The 26,198-nt window shown below is 36.5% G+C and overlaps 1 protein-coding gene across 5 annotated transcripts in view; it reads right to left on the bottom strand.

Annotated features, from left to right (window-relative positions):
• The window catches only part of NAA35 (N-alpha-acetyltransferase 35, NatC auxiliary subunit), a 106,252-nt gene that overhangs the window by 15,806 nt on the left and 64,248 nt on the right, over positions 1-26,198 (bottom strand). For all 5 annotated transcript variants that reach the window (XM_075549859.1, XM_075549861.1, XM_075549860.1 and 2 more), the window contains exons 9-17: positions 24,926-24,976; positions 24,212-24,295; positions 22,860-22,974; positions 13,907-14,085; positions 10,775-10,834; positions 6,312-6,418; positions 3,319-3,385; positions 1,676-1,774; positions 612-790 (exon numbers count right to left, since the gene is read on the bottom strand). In XM_075549859.1, coding sequence (XP_075405974.1) covers positions 612-790; positions 1,676-1,774; positions 3,319-3,385; positions 6,312-6,418; positions 10,775-10,834; positions 13,907-14,085; positions 22,860-22,974; positions 24,212-24,295; positions 24,926-24,976 — 941 coding nt within the window. The remainder of the gene's footprint in view (positions 1-611; positions 791-1,675; positions 1,775-3,318; positions 3,386-6,311; positions 6,419-10,774; positions 10,835-13,906; positions 14,086-22,859; positions 22,975-24,211; positions 24,296-24,925; positions 24,977-26,198) is intronic.

Here is a 26,198-nt window from a genome sequence, read left to right as displayed (position 1 = left end):
ACTTTGCATTTAGCAGCCAAATGTACACCCATTACACTACCAAGGCTCCTGAAATACAGCCCCAGACTAAATAAACCAACACTAAGGCCTGATGATTACACAACTCATTTTAATATGCTTAAACTATTGAATAGCATGATGTGAATTATGTCAGTAAAGCTGTTTACATCTCAAAAATATAAATAAAGGCGTACTACAATGTAAAATGAAAATGAAAGGTTCTAAAGCTATTATAATGATCAAGTTTGAACATATAATGTCTGTTTTCACAATTCTTTCCTAAACATATGCAGTAGGATATAACATTAAGCACATATAAAACATGTGGAAGTAGTACAGAACTTAGTCAGAGAGTGTGCTTATAATGACTAATATTTTACATTTTAAAGCTAAACCAAGTCCTTCATTATAGTATGTTCAAATGGTTATACAAAAAATGTATCTTGTATAGTGTGAGAATACTTTAAGTTGTGTTCAAGATGATCTAGCTCTAATTTTCAGTATTGTTCCAAATATCTTACAATTAGAGTTATAATGCACTACATGAAAAAGTGCCCTATAATTACACATTATGAAGATCTGTCTACCTTTACCACAAAGTTTTCTCTTACCAATATATGTAGTAATACTCATGCATGCTGTAGAGTTCCAATTCAAAGCCACTTAGTAGATACTGTATCATAATTCGAAGGTTATGGTAAAGGACCCAGGTACCTAAACAGGCCAAATGTTGCCTGTGAGGTTCTTGTTTTAACAGCATTGTGTGAAGTGCTGCATCAACCTTCTCTGCCTATCAGAATAAAATGTAACATTAACTTTTTTAATTTTAACATTTTTAAGTAATGAGAACTTATTAAAAATAGCTATTTATAACACATGAGCAAAAAACTTAAATCTCACCACTCAAGAATTCATTTGCATTTCAAATGCTTTTTTGTCTAAGTTGACATTCAAGTTCTTTACCCTACTATAGTTAACATCCTTAAAACGAAAAAATATCCATTTTATAAGGGACAAAATGCAAATAATTCTCTATTTTGTTAGTTATAGTATCAATTAATGTTGCTGTTGTCCAAATTTATTCTTAAATCACTAATTTTTTATTAAGTGTGCTTGCTATAAAACTAAGCTCCTACACATATTGCATAATTTATCCTGTTTATCAAATAAATAATCCAAGATGTTCATCAGTTTGAATTATTGCTTTTTCGTAAACACTTCATTATAAGAACCTGTTACATTTTAAGTGACAAATAAGCTTATCATAATGAAAAAAATTTAAATAAAAATGCTCCAAAGGTTGTTTAAAGTACCTGGAATAATGGTTTCTTGGGGGTATGGCAGGTGAGGTTGGGTGGAAATGAGGAGGAAATAATGAGTACAAGAAAAAAATTCAAAAATTGATTTGGTGATGACTGTACAACTCTCTATGATATTTACATCTATATATTTTAAAATAAAAGGACATGACAGGAGGCTGGCAGGAAAAGGAGAGTATAAGAAAGAAGAAATGTTTTGGAAATGACTGGGATGATGGCACAATTCTTATGACTATGACTGATCTATTGAAATGTATGTAATGTTATTAACATAACAGTGAAATTGCTTAAAATAAACTAATAATAAATAAATACTCTGACCAAGGAACAGGAAATGGAAATTTGCTGAATCTTACCTCATCCTGTAAGGTAGCAAATTCCTCAAGAATATGACCAAGTTTATCTCTCTGTCGAGCCCTGTTATGTCCATGGATCTGAATAAGACTACAAAATGGCTGCAATACACACATAATTTGTTAACTGTCAATTGGAAATTTCCTGGTACTAAAAACCTTTAACATTCTATATTTCCAAAATCTGGTTTAAGGGGAAGAAGCACTGAACATATAAAAATCTTGCCTGTATATAACATCTACATAGGCACTTAAGACACACAGTATCAAAATTACTCAATGGGCTACAAAAAAGTAGGCGGCTTTTGAAATTTATTTCCCTATGGCAAAAATATTTCCTCCAATCATTTAGCTATATCCCTGCAATTTCCAAAGTTCAATTTCTTTTCTGCTTACCGTACATACTCATGTATAAGCTGAGTTTTTCGGCACATTTTAATGCAGTTTTGGTGGTAAAATTAGGTTCCTCGCCTGATATTCAGGTCGGGTTATACTCCAGTATATATGGTATTTCGAGCTAAAAGCCAATACTCAAAGTTGCCACTTTTGTATTGCTTTATCCAGAATGTTTAATAATTATATGCTTGAATAATAACTCACTCACTATGATTCTGACTCATAGTGACCCTATAGGACAGAGCACCACTGCCTCAGTGGATTTCTGAGACCGTAACTAGATACAGGAATAGAAAACCCTCATCTTTCTCCCCAGATAGTAATTTTCAATACCTATAAACCCTGAAATTCTGCTGCTACTCTTTCTATGCAATATTCTCATATAAAAATTACCAGTATCTCACTAACCAGTAGGATTTTTGTATTTAATACATAAGGTTCTTTTAAAAGATATTGTTTCACATTTATATACTTTGACAGACAGTATTTTACTTGCCCAATAATTACCCAATATAGAGGTATTGTTCTTCATTTTTTAAAGAATGAGACATTTTCAGAAAAGTATGAGGTAACTGATTTGCTTTCCAGTAATAAATGTTAGTTATAAAAATAAGCTCTGGTCTTTGATTCTTCTTTCACACACCATGCTGTGTTCTATAAAGATATTTAGTACTGGAATCAGGCACCAAACAACTATCTGGTTTTTTTCTCCAATAACTAATCACTAATAATTAAATAAAATTTATAACTAACAATCATACAATTAACTCCTAACTTTGCACCTTTCCTAACTACTTAAGACTAAAAAAATTTATAATCTCAGCTAAATTAACAACTTTAATTTTATTATAATCCTGTTCATTAAGGTTGCACACAGTTAAGTGGGCAGGGATGTTACACCAAGTATTGCTTGTTTATAAGGTTAAAAAAAACCAACTTGCCATATCCACTTATAAAAAACCTTGAAGAAACAACTGCTGTTTTAAAGTTGAGCTCATTAACACTCTGTGGTCCATTGCGGTTGCAGTGAGAGGTCATCCAAAGTTGCCTCTATATTTAGCAACCTACCAGGAAGACTACGTTAGGAAGCCATCCACTGAAGTGGATGTGAAGGGAAAACAGAATTTTTTTTTATTGATTCAATGAAACGAAATACAAGATATTAGATAAAAAAGAAGCACAAATTTATGAAACCAAAAGTAGTAATTCTACAATATTTCAAGTGCCCTGCACCTGCGTCAGATTCTTACCCGAACACAGTGAGTAACAAAGGAGTCAATACAGTCCTTAGCCTGATGATTATTATATAGGCAGCACCTGTAAGATAAGTCACCTTATCAAAACCACATGATTTGACCTTTGACAAAGATTCTACCACCCCTTTTCCTGAGACACACCTCAGTATCCCACCTGCAATTAAAAAATTTTGTACCCAATCCAGGATACAGTGTATTGGCTTCTCATTCCAACACCCCAGGGAGACGGTGTGGCCTATTTTGGGAAACACTGACCTAGATAACAGCAGCAGTAACTGCTGTAGGTGATACCAATAAATGGAAAAGATAGAAATAAAGAGAAAATGGAAACAAATCCCTTACAAAGTTGTAGACTACTGTTATTATATTAAGAAGTAGCCCACTAGTGTTTTACTCACATAATGTGTGTGATATTCTCAATCCTTCAGATCTATATTTGGTTACATTAGAGTTGGATCTAGTAAGATCAAGTTGAGCAGAAAAGAAAGTTTAAAGTCCCATTATTTTCTGGTCCTGTAGGTCATGAGTTTCCTTGTAATTGATATTCTTACGGATTATGCTTAGAATAGTAATTGTAAAGACTATAGAATCCTAACTTTTTCAAGATATCACCACATTTCCAACTACTGGCTGTAAATTATCACCTACATATGCCTCTAAGCAGTGGTTCTCAACCTTCCTAATGTTGCGATCCCTCATGTTGTGGTGATCCCCCTCAATCATAAAACTATTTTCGTTGCTACTTCATAAATGTAATTTTACTACTGTTATGAATCGGGTAACCCATGTGATAGAGTTGTTTGACCGTCCCCCCCCCCAAGGGGTCACGACCCACAGGTTGAGAACCACTTCTCTAGCACCTCATCTTCTAGTTTCACAAGGTGGACTCTCCTGTATTGTTCCTTATCTCACACTACTTATGATGATGCATTTATCTACTCCCTTTTCTCGGCCACTGGATTGTAAGCAGATGTTTTAGCCTTCTAGTTCCATAGGCCCCAGAAAGGGATTTCATAATAACAATAGGCATTGAATAATAATTCATTAAATCATCAGGTTTTTTTTTAGAAAAGCAAACCTCAAAAATTTGATGAGGGCATAACCCAGTTATAAATGAAGTCCTAAATAAATACTAAGACGTTGGTGGGGTTGGGGTGGAAGTAAGGGTTACTGCAACAAGGATGTATAAGTGTTCTGAAGTCTCATCTTACTGGATAGGGAAACGGAACCTGTTGATGGTGGGAAAAAGATACTTTGTTTCCAAAAAGCTGTTCACATACACACACACACACACACACACACAGTTGTGAAATCTCTAGAACAGCAGCATAACCCCTTAAAGAAAGGAACACTATAGAAACTTCCAAATCAATAGGGAAAAAAAAGAAAATGACTAAAAATAATTAAGCAAACTAGCTAGGAAAAAGGAAAAGGTAGAGGAAACTAAAGAACGAAGAAAACTAGCAGCTATATTTGTAAAAAGAACTCTATTATGGCTGCTATACTTATTTAATGTAAATAGGATGAATCTCTCTTTCAAAGATCTAGCTTGTCAAGAACTGAAAACAAAACCCAACTCCCTCAAGACTGTTCCTTGGACACTCTTCAAACCTGGAACCGAATTCACTCATGGGATTAACTTTCAGTGAAACAGATTGGTCTACAACATGAACAAGACCAGGGAAGGGCACACTCCTCAATAAAATCAGTCATAAGAGACTACAATGGCAGAAACTACCCAAAGCGCAGGACATAGGAGAAGGCAGAAAAGGCAAATGGAAACAAGAAGTGGGGAGAGCACGGTTAAATGTTGAGGAGAATGCAACCAATTCACTACATAAAATGTGAATAGAAAACTAATTTGCTCTGTAAACTTTTACCCAAACTACAATGAGGAAATAAAGAATTTAAAAACAAAAGCAAAAACCAGTTAAAAGCCAGATAGAAGAAGCACATTATTAAAGCACGATGATTTTTAAAAGGCTTAAATAAAAAAGTCAAAATAAAAAATAAAAATGATGGACTGATAATATTAACATGAAAAAAGGTAGTACTTAAAGTTGAAAGTACAAAATATGGCAAAGAGATACAACATGCACTCAATGAGGGCAGTGTAACAACTTAGAATTACATACACCAAAAGCAGCAGCTGAGTACATGGAGCAAAAGTTTAGCAATGCTAGGAAAATATAGGAAGAACAATTTTGGTAATTTGTGTCAGTCAAAATTGTTTTGTATGTGTTAGTAAGTCAGACATGTAGACGCACACATATAAAATTATACACTGTTCAGAATTAGGCAGATCTAATAAAGAGTAAAACCTAATTAACAGACCCAAAAACTCAATTAACAAAGGTACATATTAAGCTTTGCCTCCTAAGAGGCAAGAATCTCTGTATTGAGGTTTTACTCCCTCTAGAACACATTAACACCCGCAAAACTCTACCATGTACTTGGCCACTAAAACAAACAAAACATTCACAGTCATATTACTTTACTGTGGTCACTGGAAACTGTTGCGCAACATTATTTTTGAGATTCTAGCAAAGCAGTAATTAAAAATTAAATGATCAGTGTGAACAGAAAATAAAATGGTCTCTTTCAGGGAAAAGATATTCTGTTTCCCATAACAGTCTAGGCAGCAAAAATAAAACAAAAAGATAAAATAGTATGAAACAAAATAAAATTCCCTACAAACAAATCAGGAATAAATTTAAACAAGAATATACATAACCACCACAAAATAATTCAAAGATATAAAACAAAACTCTTGACTAGACGATTTAATATATGAAAGTTTACTCTTAAACAGTTAGTTTGCAATTTATTAAATTCTGATAGATTCCAATAAAAATATTAATGGTTTAGATTATTGACAGTGATTGTCTAGTGGGCTATCTATAATGAACAGAGTTAATTTTAACATGATTGTGTATGTGTTGTGTGTCTTGGCGTTGAAAGAGTATAACATGTCTTACAATACTTACTTGGGAGAAAGCACCGGAGGACTGACAAAAGACCGAAGTGCATCTTTCACCATGTCTTGCATGAGATGGGTTCCAAATACCTTTTTGTTATCCACCAAGAAAGTGCTCTTAGAACAAACAAATATTACATATTAATAACTCTATCACAATCCTGACATTTTATATATATATTACCATTACTGTGATATAAACACACTTATATATAGCACAGTCTATGAAAGAAATTGACATATGAAAAACTGGTGGAAAATTGTATAAATCATGGCCCTACAATGGGTGCTACTTACCGTATATACTCAAGTATAAGCCGACCTGAATATCAGCCGAGGCACCTAATTTTACCACAAAAACTGCATTAAAAATGTACAAAGTGCTTGACACAATGGATGGATGTATGGACTGTGATAATAGCTGTACAAGCCCCCCCAAAAAAGTGCTGAAAAACTCAGTTTATACACGTGTATATATGGTATTTAATCCCTAAAGCTGATGCAAGAGGATAAAAGTTATCCAGAAAAAAGTCTGCTACAAATAAAGCCCACGTGGAAGAAGCACACCAGCCTGTGCGATAACGAGGTGCCAAAGGTACCAGGTAAAAGGCATCATGCAAAAAAAAAAAAAAAAGTGAATGAAGGGGGAAGTGCAAAGTGGAGACCCAAAGCCCATTTGTCAGCCACTGGAGAGCCCCTCGCAGAGGGTTTAGGAGAGGAGATGGGTCAGTCAGGGTGTGATGTAGTACCGATGAAGAACACAGCTTTCCCCCAGATCCTGAATGCTTCTTCCCTCCAACTACCATGATCCGAATTCTACCTTGCAGGACTGGATAGGACAGAGATTGTACACTGGTACATATGGGAGCTGGAGGCACAGGGAATCTAGGGTGGATGATACCTTCAGGACCTGGGGTGTGAGGGGCCATACTGGGAGAGTAGAGGGTGAGTAGGTTGGAAAGGGGGAACCGATTACAAGGATCCACATGTGACCTCCTCCCTGGGAGATGGATGGCAGAGAAGGGGGGGAAGGGAGACTCCAGATAGGGCAAGATATGACAAAATAACAATCTACAAATTATCAAGGGCTCATGAGGGAGAGGAGAGCAAAAAATAAAGAGGACCTGATGCAAAGAGCTTAAGTGGAGAGCAAATGCTTTGAAAATGATTAGGGCAAAGAATGTATGGATGTGCTTTATACAATTGATGTATGTATATGTATGGATTGTGATAAGAGTTGTATGAGCCCCTAATAAAAAGTAAAAAAAAAAAAAAGTCTGCTACATCAATAGTAGTATTACTTTAAATTGGGTCAGCAGTTTCAACCTGTGGGTTCTGACCCCTTTGGGGGTCAAACAACCCTTTCACAGGGGTCGCCTAAGACCATCAGAAAACACCTTTTCCGAAGGTTTTAGGAACCAAGACACGGGTCCTCAATCCATCTCCATGCGGGTGTGCCCACATGCAGATATGCCCACATCTGAGTAGCTGGCATGAAACTGTTACCCATGCTACACCATGCTTCAAGACAAAATTTGATTTATTTATTTGGAAATGAGTATTTCATAATAAATAATTACATATTGTTTTTGTGATGAATCATGATGCTTTAATTATGTTCCATTTGTAACAATGAAAATAAACCCTGCATATCAGATATTTACATTATAATTCATAACAGTAGCAAAATTACAGTTAGTAAGTAGCAATGAAAATACATTTATGGTTGGGGGGCGGTCACATAACATGAGGAATTGTATTAACGGGTCGCGGAATTAGGAGGCTGTGAACCACTGAATTAGGTAGTTAACTGGTAGGCCAAAAATCAAAATGTTGCAACAAAAGTGCAGAATCCTTCATTAAACAAAAATAAGTTGTTTCTCAATATATCTTCCCATCTAGGTCTATACACTTCTTAGAAAGCAGAATTCAGATCTCTCTAACACTTTCCTGAAAAATTCAGTATTCTTCTAGTTATATAATATCAAAACAGCAGTTTGGGCACCCTTAAGGGATCCAAATTGTGTTCCCATTCAATATTGAGATTTGGAAACAACAAGAAGTCTGATGGGGTAAGTTACCCTCTGGTGGGTGGATAGGGCAAAGTTTCCTAACGAAATTCTCATATGACAGTCCTTGCCACCCTGGAAGAATGAGCAGGTATGTTGTGATGGAAAATAATTCTTCTGTGCAACATCCCTGGCTTTTTCCTCACTGATACAGTTTTCTACTTTCTTCAGCCTTCTTCCTAATAAGCTCTCCTGAGTGTCCTGTGTCCTCTGACCGAAGATCTACCTAAGATTACCCCTTTAGGACTCATAAAACAGTCACCCAAACCTTCTGAGCTGATCCCTCTGCCTTGAATTTATCTGACTCCCTCAGAAGCCTATTTAGATTGAAACTTTTTTTTTCCAGATGGTCTAACAAGCCTAAGACATGTATATTACTGAGATAACTTGTCTGCAACCATCCATTAGTTACAGAGACATGTTAAAACCCATTTTGTTTCTAATAAGCCTGTGCATGTCTGACCAGGAATCCTAGTAGCATCACTTCAATTAATCCTTGCAGTTAGTAGCCAAATGCATAACCTCAATGCCACCAGGGCTCCAATGTTCACTAAACCTTATATAGAGAAAGGGTTTCATAAACTATGAAATATTACATGGCTATAAACATTAAGTCATCCAGTATCTCTCTAATGAAAGCGTTACATATCATAACATTTTAAATGGAAGTTACATTTGAAATTGTAATTTGCATGTAATGTTCTTCCTTTAATTGCTGAGTAATATTTTATTATTCAATGTCATACCTTACTTAAGAGCCCTAACTCAGAATTTTTTATATGTACAGTTTATTTATACGCACAGTCCTACGATTTTGACAATTGCATATACATGCAACCACCACTAACACGATATACACGCAACCATACACACGCAACCGCCACTACTATCACGATACAGGATTCCATGTCATGAAATCCTCTCCATGCCCCTAGTCCCTGGAAAAATAGGTTTTGCCTTCTTTAGAATGTCATTAATGTGGGCTCAAGAAGCCTTTTAATTCAGGCTTCCGCACACTGCAACTGACATTCATCTACACTGTTTAGGATATCATAATATATTATTTTTATTAGTAGGCGTTACTGTGTGTATGTGCCAGTTATTTTTATCCTTTCACCAGCTTATGAACATTCATGTCATTTTCAGTTTGAGTAAGCATGAAACTGGCTATAAACATTCACATACAGATTTCTATGAATACATAAATTTCCATTTTTCTCGGATAAAAAATACTTAAATCATATCAAATGCTTTTCTAGAAACCATTGAAAATTAGACTGGTGAATTACATTTATTGATTTCTGAAGGTTGAACTAGCCTTGTATCCTAATCCCCCTTTGGTCATGATGTATTGTCCTAATTACATATAATACCAAATTTAAGTTGCTAACGCTTTGCTAAAGATTTTTCTATCTGGGTTCATAAGGACTATAGACTACAGTTTACTTTCCTTGAAATGCCTTTGCTTCATTTTGTATCTGAGAAGTACTCCTGCCTGCTCTATTTTCTGGAAGCCACTTCCAGAACTGGCCTGGAGCGTAGGCAACTGCTTTTGCAATTCGCACCGCGCTGGGGCAGTATCAAGGACTTTGGAAACATTGCTCTACATGCTGTGTAATGTCAGTTGCTCTTTTATTCCTGAGTCATTTGTATCTTCTCTCCCTCTCTATTGTTTGGTTAGATTTAGAAGTTTATAAATTTTCTTCATATTAAAAATCCAAAAAGCAACAACTTATTTTTAGCTGGAACTCATTTTCAAAAATCTATGGTTTTTTGGTTCCTGTTTCAATGATATCTGCTTTTGTATTTATCATTTACTTCTGTCTACCTGCTTAATTTGTTCTTCAGTTCCTGGTTTCTTAAATGAAAGCTTAGTTGACTAATTACAGATCTTTCTTCTTTTTTAATATAAACATTTAATGCTACAAATTTCCTCTAAGGAGAGTTCTTTAGTTGTGCCTCACTAATTTGTGATGTAGTATTTGCATTTTCAACTGTTCAAACTAATTCCTGACAACCCAATTGGTCCATAGGTTATTTAGGATGTACTAGTTAGTTCCCCAATATTGGCGATTTCCACAGATAAAGTTATGTTATTGCACATTCGGTTTAATTTTGAAATGCTCAAAGAATATACTTTGTGGGACTCTAATTAAAAAAAATAGTATACATAATATATATTATTAATATATAATATGTATTATAAGTATATATATATATTTTAAGGTTTATACTATGGCCAAGGAAGTGATCTTGATTAACATATACAATTGTAAGTCAACACTTTGACTAGACATTATCAACAATTTAGAATATCTTTTTTAATGCATCAATCAATAAAAGAATGTCAGCACATGTATAATTTAATGCCTAAAGAAGTATTTAACTACTAAATGAAACTTACTTGTAATAGAGATCTTGAAAGAACACAAGGTGATTGTTCACTAAAATCACAAAAAAAATCCTAAAAGATACATTGAAAGAAAAAGCAATGTTATTAATAGATAAAATAACAGAAAATGTTTGTATTTAAAGTACATTTAATTTTTCTAGACCTCTCAAAGTTGGTATCTTAGCAGAGTTGAAATATGACAAATAAAGGTTATCTCCACAGAAACTAATTGTCCTAATGGGACATCAGATAACTTCAGAACCTAATGTTTTATAACTGACCAATAATCCTGTTTCATGGATGCAACAAGGAACTGCTAAGGCTATTGAAACAGTGGAGCCGTTTCACTGAGCTGTCCACTGCAGATGTATGGGTCTTGCCGGCACAGCATGCATTAATAATGCACAAGGAGGTACTAAAACGGAAGCCAGCCTGTCGTTCTTACCCTCACAAATGAATGGCAACCACTAATGCAAATTCTCAACGCTTTATTATGCAACATCACTAAAATTAGAGTGGGAGAAAAAAGGAGGAAGAAAGGAGACTAAAATTGTAGAAAGTAGCAAAGATACAGTAATAGAGAGAAGGGGTAGGGCCAGAAGATGTTCAAAAATACTCATTATTTCACCTATTTTGTTTCTAAATTTCACCATAATAAAATGTGTAACATTAACGTTGTTATTTTAACCATTTTAAGCAGACAATTAATGGCATTAAATACATTCACAGGAGTCCCTGAGTGGCATAAACAATTTGTGAACTAAAAGGTTGGTGGTTCGACATCATCCAAAAGTATCCAAGAAGAAAAGCTTACCGGTTTGCCCCCAAGCATTCATAACTTTATAAAATTCTCTGAAGTATAGACCTACATTGACACACGGAGTTGTCACGAATTGTAACTGACTTTTCATCAACTGCTATCGACTGATTATATTTTAAAGATCCTATGATCAATAAGAAGAACACATATGAACATGAATATAACAACTAAGGATCAAAAGAGTCTATGCAGCAGAGTATGAAAGGCTCTATCATTGCAAGTAGACCACTAACTAGCCTTCTAATTGGGTTACAACCCTTCTGAACCTTACTTAACTTTGCTGTAAAATGAACTAAATTTTCTCTATTATCTTAGAGAAATGAAGTGTGTGGCATAAAGATTTAATTAAACAATACTGTAAACAACACAATCCAGTATGTGGGATTTGCATTAGAGCTGAAATTCCCAGCATTCATTTAGCGGAAGGCTACAGCTCACAGTGAAAGCCCCATATCCATTTTTGGAGTCCTCGTGTGAATTACACTTACACTGAACTCCTGACAAATGACTACGGATATTAGGTTTGGCCTCAGACAGAGTACATTATAAACTGGATTACTGCAGATACAGTTAAGGTAAATCTTAAGATATTATCTTGTTTTCCCTTTTGACCCATTTTTAATTTGCTCTACTTTCTATTATCCTCTGCTTTCTTTTGGACTGAGGTTTTCTGTCTTCTACTGTCACTGTTAGGGGGTTTTATATGATTTTCTTCCTATAAAGTCCAGTATAAGTAATCCACAGAGGCAGAAGCTAGATTAATAGTTCCTTACAGTTATGGTAGGGGAGGCTAAAGAGTAATGGAACTAACAACAATGGGTAGAAGAGTGAAGGCAATGTTCTAAAATTGATTTTGGTGATAACTGTAAGATATTTACGACAATAAATTGTATGGCATGTGAATTATATGCCAATAAAATGGTTTCTTTAAAAGTTACCTAAAAAGATGTTTTTGCTAGTACTGCAACATGGTACATAATCTCTCAATGAAACGGCATTGTACATTGATCATACAGGACAGACTAAAACTGTCTGTGCAGGCGTCTAAGACTTTAACTCTTTACAGGAATAGAAAACATTGCTTTTCTCCTGTGGAGTGACTGGTGGCTAGTGTAAACATACACCATAGTGCTTTTCTAGATTATTTTCTAAATTTAAGTAAATATGAACAAACTATGGGGAAAAAACAACCCTATGGTATATACTTATAATGGAACACTATGCAGCTTATAATGCAGCTATTAAAATAATGTAGAGATTATACACATTTGTTAACGTGAAAAATAGATGTTAATGATGGAAAGAACAGTGACTGTTAACTGACAGGTTATCAAGAACTATGATCCCATTTCTCCATGAAGAACATTTATACATATGCACACAACTTTTTAAAGATATTTAAATGTGAAGAAGAATGTTACTATCCACTGTGGATGGCAACACTGCTAATCTGGAATTCTTCTTAAAATCCTCTAGCTATTACAGAAAACAGATATTTACTCTTGGGATAACCAGTCTTTAAAAAGCATCTTAAAGGCTTGAAGGTAAACCAGCAGCCATCTAGCTGAAAAACAACAAAGCCCACACAGAAGCACAACAGTCTATGTGATCATTAAGTGTCGATGGGATCAGGTATCAGGCATCAAAGACCCAGAACAAAAAAAAATCATATCAATATGAATGAGGGGGAGTATGGAGACCCAAAGTCCATCTGTGGACAACTGGACATCCCCTCACAGAAAGGTCACAAGAGAGGAGCCAGTCGAGTACAGTATAGCACCAAGGAAACATACAACTTTTCTCTCGTTCTTTAAAGCTTCGTTCCCCCCACTATCATGACTTCAATTCTACCTTACAAATCTGGCAAGACCAGAACATGTACATGGGTATAGATAAGAGCTCGCAACACTAGGAATCCAGAACAGATAAAGCACTCAGGACCAATCATGAGAACAGAGATGCCAGGACGGTAAGATGAAGGTGGGAGGAGAAGGGGGAACCGATCATAATGATCGACATAAAACTCTTACCTAGGGGATGGATAACAGAAAAGTGGGTGAAAGGAGAAAGCGAATTTATGAATTATCAAGGCTTCAGGAGGGAGGGAGGAAGGGAGGGAGAGAGGGGAGGTGGAAAAATGAGGAACTGATATCAAGGGATCAAGTAAAAAGAAAATGGTTTGAAAATGATGGCAACATATGTACAAATGTAGTTGATACAATGGATGTAGGTATGGATTGTGAAAAAAGCTGTAAGAGCCCCCAATAAAATGATTTTTTAAGTGATAAACTACTGTTATTAAATCAGTAGATTTTTGTACTTACCAAAATACAATGTAAATTTGTTAAATTGACAACCTCACAGACAGTTTTTACTCTATCTATTACTCTTGCAAAATAGTTGACCATTTCTTCTCTTTTAATTATTTTTGCATAGCGAGGAAAGGTGGGTGGAAGTAGCCTCTGGTTAACAAGGGGCTCAAAACCCATCATGATTGGATGATCTAAAAAGAAAAATACAAAAAGATAAGATTTCCAACATTTACCTGAAATTTAAACTAGAAATGCTATTAACTATAAAATGAAAACTGAGTTTCTCCAAAGCATCTCCAAATTCTAATCATGTCCTTGAAATAGATTTTATAAATTAAAAATATATAACTTAAGAACTTTTAAAATTACATGAGCAGACTTAAAAACCTAAAACTGTACTTCGCACTTACACATTGGAAACGAGATTTAGAATTTCAAAATGAATTTCAAAGGATGAGATAAAACAAGGAAGTAATTAATATGTATATTCACTCCAGAAGAATCAAATCATGAAAGTGTAAAGAAACGTAAAAACGGAAATCTCAAAAACATAGGTTTTTATTCCCCTCAAATTTTACAAGTGGCTAGTAAAATTCTGTCCAAACTTAGCTACATTGTAATTCATAAACATTACATCACAGAAGCCAACCTTTATTCCCCATAAATCAAGAATGCATTTGGTCCTGAGATGCACTTATAAAAATCTACAATACTTCAAAGAGATAACATATGACAGGGGACCCAAGAGTTCTATTCCTTTTTTATCCTTACGATTGACATTTCTCACACAATTGCTCAACCTGAACTCTAAAATGAGGAAGTTTCTTCCTGAAGTGCAAAATAATTAAGGATTTTGGATTCTAACTTCTGCTACACAACATGTATACTGCAATCTAAATGTAAATAAAATTTTAAACGTATCAATGAAAAGTAAAATTAAAGCTGATTAAAATCTGACTGCCACTGAGATGATTCCATCTCATAAAAACCCTATAGGACAGAGTAGAACTGTTCTACAGGATTCCTCAGAGTTTCTAAAAGTGTAAATCTCAATGGGAACAAGACAGCCTCATCTTTTGCTGATAGATTATTAGCTGGTGGATCTGAACTATAGTCATCGGTCCCACGCTTAACCCAGATGGCCACCAGAATACGATAAAGGAGAGGAGGTATCATCATTAAGAACTAAAAGCAGGATTACATTTAGTGCTTCTGAGACATATACTATAATGGTTCTTCAAAAACTAAAAAAGATCCACTTGGATCAAGTGACCTGATGGTGAAAGAGCAACCCTGTGTCTAAGTAGAACTTGACAGTTTATTTATGTTTGTTTTTAAAATTTCAATTGATGGAAACACAGAAAATCATACACCAATGCCACAGTGTCTATATTTACCCTTCACTGACATGGAGCACATTGTGTACCCATTATCACCTGCCCTTCCTCAGTTGTTACTCCCATATTAATATAAACTCACTGGCCCATACGATTTCAATCTTGCAAGTTGGCATTGTCAAGTTGATCCTATATAGATAGTTCTTAAAATATTCTAATACTCAAGGCAAACATATTTTACTACTTAAGCTAAATTATCATTTGCTTTTTAAGAAAACTTCAGATTTTTTTGGTTTAAGGTTTAAAGACTATTTCAGGGCAGTAATTTCAGGGGTTCGACTACCCTCCAGAGCTCCAGAAAGTCTACAGTCTGTGAAAACTTAGAATTTTGTTTTACATAGACCCCCTTTGAGTCTTGAAGTTTTTTTTTATCAAAACGTTCAGTAATGAGGACTGAGCACCATCGATGGCAAAAGAGGTTCATGGAGGCAATTAATTGGGCTTTCCCTCTTCGTATGCCTGACTCTCCTTCCTCTGTTACTTCAGATAAAAAAGATCAATTGCTGTACCTTAAATGGCCATCTGCAAGTTTTGAAGGCGCCAAGCACTACACAATAGATTGAATTAAAGGACGAAGCATGTTTTCTTAGGGCATTTAACTGGGATGTCCCATGAACCCTAATCCTAATCCTCCAAATCAAAGAACTAAATTCCATGAGGTATTGAAGTGTACACTAAAGGACTTACTGATTAAGATCAAAGACACAGCCTTCAATATGGATTGCAACTCAATGTAAAGAAAATCAAAATGCTTACAATTGGACTAACAGATAGCATCATCATGATAAACCTAAAATTGATGTTGACAAAAGATCCCATCTTTCTTGGATCCACAATTCAATGCTCATGGAAATATCAATCAAGAAATCAAGCCACATACTGCATTAGACAAATCTGCCACATAAGACTTCTTTAAAGCATTGAAGAACAAGGATGTCACTTTGACAACAAAGGTGCACCTGAACAAACCATGGTATTTTGACTTGCTTCCTACATACACATGTGAAAGTTGGATAATGAATACGGAAGGCGGCAAAAATCAATGCATTTGAATTACAGTGTTTGGGTCGGCCCCAATCCCAACTACATGGAAACCTGCCTGCCCCTCTCCCAGAAGAATTTATTTCAGAAGACAGCACTGAATCGCAGCTCTGGGAGAGGCATATCTGATAAGAACACACGGGAGCAACTGAAAGGGGAGGAAGAGAGAGTGGAGCACTCCCTGGCTAAGGACGATAGTCCCACGAAGAGCAGCCAATTCACAGAAAGGACCACACAGCCAGCCCCACTATGAGACACAACATCCCTCAATAACCCACAGCCCTACAGGGGACAACACTGGAGACACAGTGTAGAAATTCCACCTGATCTGATCCACCAGACCTAGGCAAAACACTAAGGGTGTTCAACAGAACAGCAAGGGAAGCAGAGAAACTAAGTCCCCAGGGAATACCAAAATAGACTTTGGGGCTAGGACCTGATGCCTCAATAGAGTTGATTATAAAACACTCCTAAAGGCCAACAAACGGTCCTTGAACTAACTACAAACTTTTCTTTCTTGTTGTTTTGTTTTTGTCATTAACTTAGTTGTTTTATTTTGTTGTTTGGATGTACTCTGTCTTATTTTTGCGCATGTTATTATCTCCACAGGTCTAAATAACATAGGCTGGATGAACATTCTGGAGGAGAAAACAACAGGACCGACAGTTCTGAGGTGACATGGGAGAGATGGAGGTGGGGGGAAGGTAGTGGTGTTAAGAAACCCAGGGATAAGGGAACAACAAGTGATCCAAATCGATGGTGAGGAAGGTGTAGGAGGCCTGGTAGGGTGTGACCACGGGTAATGTAACCAAGAGGAATTACTGAAACCCTAATGAAAGCTGAACATGATAGTGGGAGAAGATAAAAGACAAAGGAAATAGAGGACAGACTAGGAGGTAAAGGGCATTTATAGAGATCTAAATAAAGGCATGTACATATGTAAATATATTTATATATGAGGATGTGGAAATAAATCTACGTGCATACACGTATAGATTTAGTATTAAGGTAGCAGATGGATATTGGGCCCCTACTCAAGTACTCACTCAATGCAATAACACTTTGTTCTATTTAACTGGCATTCCATGATGCCCACCTTCCCAACACAATTGCTGTAGACAAAGTGGGTGCATAAGCAAATGTGGTGAAGAAAACTGATGGTGCCCGGCTATCAAAAGATATAGCACCTTCAAGTCTTAAAGGCTTGAAGGTAAACAAGCGGCCATCTAGCGCAGAAGCAACAAAGCCCACATGGAAGAAGCACACCAGCATGTGTAATCACAAGCTGTCTAAGGGATCAGGTATCATCAGAACAAAAAATCATATAATTGTGAATGAGAGGGCGCAGAGTGGGGACCCAAAGCCCATTTGTAGGCAACTGGTCATCCCCTTACAGAAGGGTCGTGGGGAGGAGACGAGCCAGTCAGGGTGCAGTGTAGCAATGATGAAACATACAACTTTCCTCTAGTTCCTAAATGTTTCCCCCCTCCCGCCAACTATCATGGTCCCAATTCTACCTTACAAATCTGGCTAGACCAGAAGATGTACACTGGTACAGATAGGAACTAGAAACACAGGGAATCCAGGGTAGATGATCCCTTCAGGCCCAGTGGTGAGAGTGGCGATATCAGGAGGGTAGGGGAACCGAATATAAGGAGCTACATATAACCTCCTCCCTGGGGGATGGACAACAGAAAAGTGGGTGAAGGGAGACATTGGACAGGGCAAGATATGACAAAATAATATTTTATAAATTATTTAGGATTCATGAAGGGAGGGAGTAGCGGGGAAGGTGGGGAAAAATGAGGAGCTGATGCCAGGGGCTTAAGTGCAGAGCAAATGTTTTGAGAATGATGAGGGCAATAAATGTACAAATGTGCTTTACACAATTGATGCATGTATGGATTGTGATAATAGTTTTATGAGCCCCTAATAAAATAATTGAAGGAAAAAAAATAATTATGGTATTGATGAAGAATAATGAACATACCATGGACTGCCAAAATAACGAATAAAGCTGTCTTATCAGAATGCTTCTTAGAAATGAGGATAGGGAGACTTGAACTCAGATACTTTGGACACATTATAAGGAGACTAGTCACTGGAGAAGGACATCATGCTCGTGAAAGTAGAGGATCAATGAAAACAACGAAGAACCTCAATGAGATGAAGTGACATAGTAGCTGCAACAATGGGCTGAAACAATTATCTGGGGATGGTGCAAGACTGGGCAGTGTTGCACTTTATTGTACATATGGTTGGAACAGATTTGACAATACCTAATAACAACTTACAAGTATCCTCAGCAACTACTCTCTTTATGTTTGGGGGAGGGTGGGGTGCGGGGAGGATCAATGTTGTAAATATCAACCTTCTGCAAATTTGACTTTTTAAAGGATGTACTACTTATTTGTACAGCAATTACAGTAATCAACTATGCAATCTTGCCCTTAATCAATGTGCTTTTTTTCATCATTAAACCCAAACTCAGTACTCCACAACTAATAGCCCCTACCCTTTCTCCTTTCCTTCTTGCCCTGCCCCTGGAAACTACGAAGAAATTTTGTTTCCATATATATTTGTCTCTTCTTGGCTTTTTAGACATAGTTATATAACATGTGTCAGTTCACTACTGATTTATTTTACTCCCCATGTGTTCAAGTTCCATTCATATCATAATATCAAAACTTTACCTCTGCTACTGGCTGAGGAGTATCCCTTTGTGTGTGTGTACCACATTTTATTACCTATTTATTCCTCTGTTGAAAGAGCCCTGGTGACACCACGGGTTAAATGTTGGGCAGCTAATCACAAGATTGGTATTTCAAATCCAGCAAATACTTACAGAAAAAGATGAAGCTATCTGTCGCTGTAAATATTTCAGTCTTAGAAACATTAAGCAGCAGTTCTATGCTATCCTGTATGCTTGCTCTAAGAAGGAATTGACTCAATGATCAAGGATTTATCTGCTGATGGGCAGCGATCAATCAGGCTGTTTCTATATTCTGGCTATTTTAAATAGGGCTACAATCAAATTTGATGTACAAGTCTAAGTCTCAGCTTTCAATTTCACCCAGAATGAAACTGCTGGGTCAGATGATGATCTTAGTTTTCACTTTATAGGGTATCACCACACTATTTCACTATTTTCTGAAATGACTATATCATTTTGCATTCACACCAACAGTGATTCCAATTTCTCTCACATCCTCATGGACATCTATTTTCTGGAGCTTTTTATTTTGATTATCTTCGCCATTCTAACCCAAACTCACTCCCATCAAGTCGATGGCAACTAACAGCAACCACATAACACAAGGTAAAAGTGCCCCCTGTGAGTTTCTGATACTGTAACTCTTTACAAAAGTAGAAAACCCTGTCTTTCTCCTGAGGAGCAGCTGCTGGTTTTAAACTGCAGTTAACAGGTCAACAGGTAATCATGATGCCACCAGGGCTCCTTAGTAGAAATCAAATGGCATTTCCTTGTGGTTTTGAACTGCATCTCTGAGCAACAATTGTGGGGAGAGGTCAAACACTCACAGACATCCTCCCCAGGGTAGTTAAGTCACCAGACTATAGGGTAGGCCTCTAGGGCAGTTAGTCCACCAGACTATATGGCAAGCCTCACTCCATGCTACTGGAGACAAACTATTCCTCCTTGAGGCCTGAGACCAAGCGTTCACACCCTACTGATAATGGTTCCTATGGAGATCTAGGGAATAGGTAAAAGTTAGGCCGCCATCCTGAACCTAGGATCTGCCCATCTTGTCACATGTATAACCCCAATCCCTCCCCTTCCTATTGCGTGTATGTCCCTAGACCACCCCTTCCCATTACTGTATTGCCTATAGTACAGCCCCCTTCCTGTGATGTATGTCCTCACCTGTAATTAGGGGGCTTGCACGTCCCCAGAGAATATATAAGGGGCCGGGGCTACCATTAAACTCTCTCCCTCCACATGGACCATCGAGTGGGGCTGAGGTGAGCATGCTACCATGAAACTTGTCTGACTCCCATTTATTTAAATACTTCTATCTCTCATGCTCTCTATAACTTTACTATGATCTTTACTTATTATCACTGTACAATTGCGCCTACAGACCCATAATGATGTGTTAGGGGCTGGCTTCCCCTGACAAACAATGATATTATTTTTTGATGTGTTTGAGGGCCAATGGATGGAGTTCCTCTTTGGTAAGATGTCTAGTGAAATCCTTTGCCCCTTTTGCAACTTAGTTTCTCTTTTTTTTTTTTTTAGTTTGTCTTTTTGTCATTTAAGTTGTAAATTGATTTTCTGATTTGCCTTTGGGTGAACTGAAAACACTAACCTTAGGCAGGACAAACAATCCTGAGGAGAAAACTACTGGACTGATGGTTCCAGACGTTCCAGGGGGACACAGGAGAGGGGCAGGGGGGGAAATAAAGGAAGGGGTTAACCACCCAGGGATACAGGAACAATAAGTGATCTAAAATTTATAACGAGGAGGGCATAGGATATCTGATGGGGTTTGATCAAGGACAATGTAGCCAAGAAGAATTAATAAAAGCTGAATGAAGGTCAAACTTGATAGTGAGACAAGAGTAAAGTAAAAGGAAATAGAGAAAAGTACTAGGAGGCAAAGGACATTTATAGAGGTCTAAATACAGGCATGTTCATATGTAAATATATTTATATATAACGACAGGGAACTAGATCTATATGCATATGTTAAGTATTAAGGTAGCAAGCATTGGACCTCAACTCAAGTACTCCCTCAAAACAAGAACGCTTTGTCCTAAAAACCCAGCATTCTGTAACGCTCACCTTCCCAACACAATCGCTGAAGACAAAATGGGTGCAGAAGAAGCAAAGGTCCTAAAGAAAACTGATGGTGCCCAGCTATCAAAAGATATAGTGTCTGGGGTCTTAAAGGCTTGAAGATAAACAAGCAGACATCTGGCTGAGAAACAACAAAGCTCACATAAAAGAAGCACACCAGTCTGTGTGATCACAAGGTGTTGATGGGATCAGGTATCAGGCATCAAAGAACCAGAACACAAAACCATATCAATGTTAATGAGGGGAAGGGCAGAGTGGAGACCTAAAGCCCATCTGTAGACAATTGGACAACCCCTCACAGAAGGGTCACAAAGAAGAGATGAACCAGTCAGGTTGCAGTCTAGCATGAATGAAACATACAACTTCCCTCTAGTTCTTTAATGCTTCCTCCCCCAACTACAATAGTCCAAATTCGACCTTACAAATCCAGCTAGACCAGAGCATTTACACTGGTACAGATAAGAGCTCCCAACACAGGGAATCCAGGACAGATAACCCCTCAGGAACAATGACAGTAGCGATACCAGGAGGGTAAGGGGATGGTGGGGGGAAAAGAGGGGGAAACTGATCACAGGCTCTACACATAACTCCCTCCCAGGGGGACAGACAACAGAAAAGTGGGTGAAGGGAGACATCGGTCAGTGTAAGACATGAAAAAATACCGTATATACTTGGGTATGAGTTTCTCAACACATTTTAAATGCAGTTTTTGTGGTAAAATTAGGTGCCTAAGCTGATTTTTGGGGCCGGCTTATACTCGAGTATACACAGTAATAATAATTTATAAATTATCAAGAGTTCATGGGGAGGGAAGGAGGAAAAAATGAGGAGCTGATACCAACAGTTCAAGCAGAAAGAAAATGCTTTGAAAATGATGATGGCAGCATATGTACAAATGTGCTTGACACATGGCTGGATGTATGGATTATGATAAGAACTGTTAAGAGCCCCCAATAAAGTGGTTTTAAAAATTAAAAAATAAAAACATGGTAGAGATTTACAAATATGAAAATAATGCCTAGCCTATAGCATTCATAGTCTTACAGAAAACAAACAGGCAATCTATTAACCTCTCTGGCAGTCTAATTGTCAGTAATTTTGTACCCAAAGCGGTACATTGTTTTGCATAAAATGTGTTTTATATTATAGTCCTGTAATTCTTAAGAAATTGTTCATTTTAATCTCGCTAGTAGACATTCCAGGTATGATAAACTTTAAAATACAGTTAACATTTACCCTGAGCTACACTCAGGATTACCCCTAGGGAGGTTAAGATACAACATACCTAAAAAATGTTACAGTAGAGGCATGGTTCAGGTGCTATGAGGCCACAGAAAGAATACCTAGGCCTGCCTGGCAGAGTATGGAAAGACTGTGTAACAGAGGTGATGACCTCTCAGATCCAGCATTAAAGGTAAGAAGTAATACAGAAAAATAACTATTTTGATATCACAGGCTGAAGCACCTGGCAGGGTGAATGTTTTGAGTCCAAAGAGAAAGATACAGAAGACAGCCAAGTTGGATTGTATTGTGATTTTGGTCTTTTTTTTTTTTTTTTGTAAGGAGACTAAACTCTATATAAGACTATAGAACAAACCCACGCAAGATTCAGAAAGGCTGACATAAGTGCACTTTTAGAAAAAAATCAGGCACAACATATTCAGAATGGGTAAGAAAAAGAAAGAGTAGGAGCAAAATAAATAATTACCTCCTTTTGTGGTATCATTCTGGGCCTGGATGCCATGATGCAAAGAGTTATGAATGGCAGACAGAAGATCTGCTGCTTGAATCATCAATTTTTGAGCTTCTGCAACAGCACTGGTCTAGCAAATAAATCATCAAAAACATTCTTATATATTCTTTCATTGAAAGATATACATACCATATATACTCGAATATAAGCCGACCCGAGTATAAGCCGAGTTACCTAATTATTACCTAGGAAACCAGAAAAACTGATTGACTCGAGTATAAGCCTAGGGTGGGAAATGCAGGATGTGAATTAACACAGAGACCAGAGGGGAGAGACGGAGCGCAGCCACAGACACATCCTTACCAGTTCAGCTTCCGGCGTAAGTGAATCACTACGGTGCTTCTGCGAATTGGAGCCGTCCATGTCATAGGATGGCTCTGATCAGTTAGATGTGCGTAAACAAACATTCAAAGGCCTGCAGTGTCAGTGGGGCTTTGAATGAACAGCGGAGGAACAGTAATCACTCGCGAGATGTTACACCTCACTGGGGTACCACTGACCCGTGCGTGTATAAGCCAAACTCCAGTTTTTCAGCACATTTTTGGTGCTGAAAAATTCGGCTTATGCACAAGTATATATGGTATATTAAATAAGAAAATCCTATAAACAATAAAGAATTAAATGTTCTGGGGTGACTTCGGTTTTCATAAACTATTCACTTAATACAGGATACCCAGATCTTGTTAAGATGGAAATTGGTTTTTATTCACATATTTATCTTGTAGAATCTTTTTTTTTTTTTAAAGGAAACCTTTCTGGTTTATTCGGTTAATGTCATGTTTTAAAAATCAAATACAGATGCAGGCAATTGGAAAAATAAAATTTTTTCAATATTTCTACTATCATGCTTCAAGATAGTGAAATTACTAATTTAGGTAACTGGAAATGGTTGGGTTTTTGACTTGCCACCTACTAACTATAACAAATTAGTCTGTAACTGACTAAAGTTAATGCAAACAGACAAAAGATAAATTACCACCAAGGGCTTACTTTTGGTTCTACACAAATCCAGACAATGATTTGTTAACTAAATAAAAGAATTAGGCCTACTGAAATTTCTCTGTTTCTACCTCTCTTTTCAATTACTAATAAAAATCCACAATTTTATCTTCCATTATTTTATCAACAGACATGTTAATGTAAAATTCATGTTTTCAGGAAAATCATCAGGGATGCTTGGGTGTAAATTTCCCGGGAACTGTTTATTTGCCATGAGAAGAATTCCAATCCAAGCCTCAGAATTATTTCAATTAAGACATTCCACTAAAAAAAGCCACTGAAACACAAATGATGATAAATACCCTTACCTCCTTCTTAGTAAAAGCTATAAGCACTGTCAGCAACACCCGAGTAAATTTCACTCTGCTGAATACAGCTAAACACTGTTGATGCTAAAGACACAAGAAAGAACTGAAAATTAAAAGGTGTAAAACCTTTTAAAGGAATTTCATTTTGAAACATTATTTTAAGTCCCAAGTCTCAATGTCAATAACTTATTACATTGAAAAAAACCTTTAATGGTAAAAGACATAAGCCTGAAAAGTTGCAGAAAGCACAATAAAACAAAATATCTTTTGAATAGAAATATTAAAAAAATAAGTCTGCAACAATGATTTTCCTGTGAAAAGTGGCAGCATTATTTCTAAAATTTAATTAGTATGTTGAAAAAAAAACAATTAAAATACTGCAAAAAAGCAGGATTATCAATGTCAGGTTCAGCAACTTTCAACTTCTTGTAAGTTCTTGAGCTTTACTAAGCACTGATGTATCTTCTAGAAAAGGTGTTTTTTTTTCCTTCCTACCTCACAGGAATATTCAAGATCTTTTAAATCATGTACTTGAAAGAATTATATTATCATTCTATTAAGATAAATACAAGGGAAATAAAATCCCTTGCAATGTCCAATTTTTAAAGAAATACCTTCATAAGAGCTTCCATAAATAATAACGCAGTTCATAAAACTACAACATTAAGAGGTAGACTTCTCTGATATTATCTACCATAAAATAAGTTCAATTACTTCTAGTTCAACTTCTGGGTTTCTTTCTTCTCCTTGTCGACTTCGAGTACTCTAAAATTTTAAAAAAGGTTAATTATAACAAATACAAATATTCAATGGTTTGAATATCTCTGAAAAGTTGTGAAATCATCACCACAATCAATTTTAGAACATATTCCTCATTTGGTACTCATTATTATTAGTTCTACATTTCCCCGCCAAACTCTCCTGTCAAAACCCTAAGAAACTATTAATCTAGTTTCTGTCCCTACAGATTTGTCTGTCCTAGATTTCATATTTTTAAAATTCTAATAATAGCCCCCTCCCCCATTAATAGGGGAAAAAACTTCAATCCAAACACAAGCAGAAAATAATAAGAATGAGAATACATTAAAAGTGAGCCAAAAGGGAAAATTGATGTTAAATTTTAATCTTGCTATATCTGTATTAATTCACTTTCTCATGCACTCTATTCCCAATCCTGGTCAAAGTTCTGAGGGAAATCAATGGAGGCCAAATTTCTGTGACAACTATGCAAATGGTTGGGTTTTGACTGCCACCCATAGCCTTCGGCAAACCACGAGCTCAGGATTTAAGCTCTAATACAATTCCCTCCCCTGATCTTAGGTTTTATTATTTAGAATCCTGGGATCACACAGACTAGTATGCTTCTTTTGTGTGCCCATAGCTGGTACCTCACTTAGACAGTTGCTACTTTAGAAAAAGCCTTTAAAACCTCACGCACTATTCTTTTTGATAATTAGCACTATCTGATTACTTCACCACACTTTATAACACGCATTATCTTCAACCTTGCCTCTCTTTTAAGATCCAAATGAGAATCTAGTGATCAGAGTAACAAGGCTGAGAAATGTCCTGTAAAAGATTCAATATCCACTTTCACCAGACTTCGGATACTACAATTTACTAAGCTACATACTATTCTACTCAACCACCAGGTACTAATGATGCGAAGGTAAAGACGACACTCCTGGCACCACTAAAGAAGTGAAAACTCTAGGTAGGAAAAAAAATCTTGTTCTTCAAAGAAGAACCGAAAGAACTGAAAAGATTACGAGGGCTATACTTAATATGTGCACTTGAAGTGATATTAAGTAATTTCAGAACATCTCTGAATTCTTCAAGTTCATTACCAAAAAAGGGCAAAGAATATAGAGGAGGAAGGTGGGCTATACTAGTTAATGCAATTAGTTAAAATTAACCTGACATTTAGAAGAACGTTAAAATTCTACAATGGGGGATGGAGGAGAATAAAATTAAACTCTACAAGAGA

The sequence above is a fragment of the Tenrec ecaudatus genome, chromosome 5 (assembly GCF_050624435.1).
Source record: "Tenrec ecaudatus isolate mTenEca1 chromosome 5, mTenEca1.hap1, whole genome shotgun sequence".
Taxonomy (NCBI): domain Eukaryota; kingdom Metazoa; phylum Chordata; class Mammalia; order Afrosoricida; family Tenrecidae; genus Tenrec; species Tenrec ecaudatus.
This window is presented reverse-complemented; position numbering and strand designations above follow the sequence as displayed.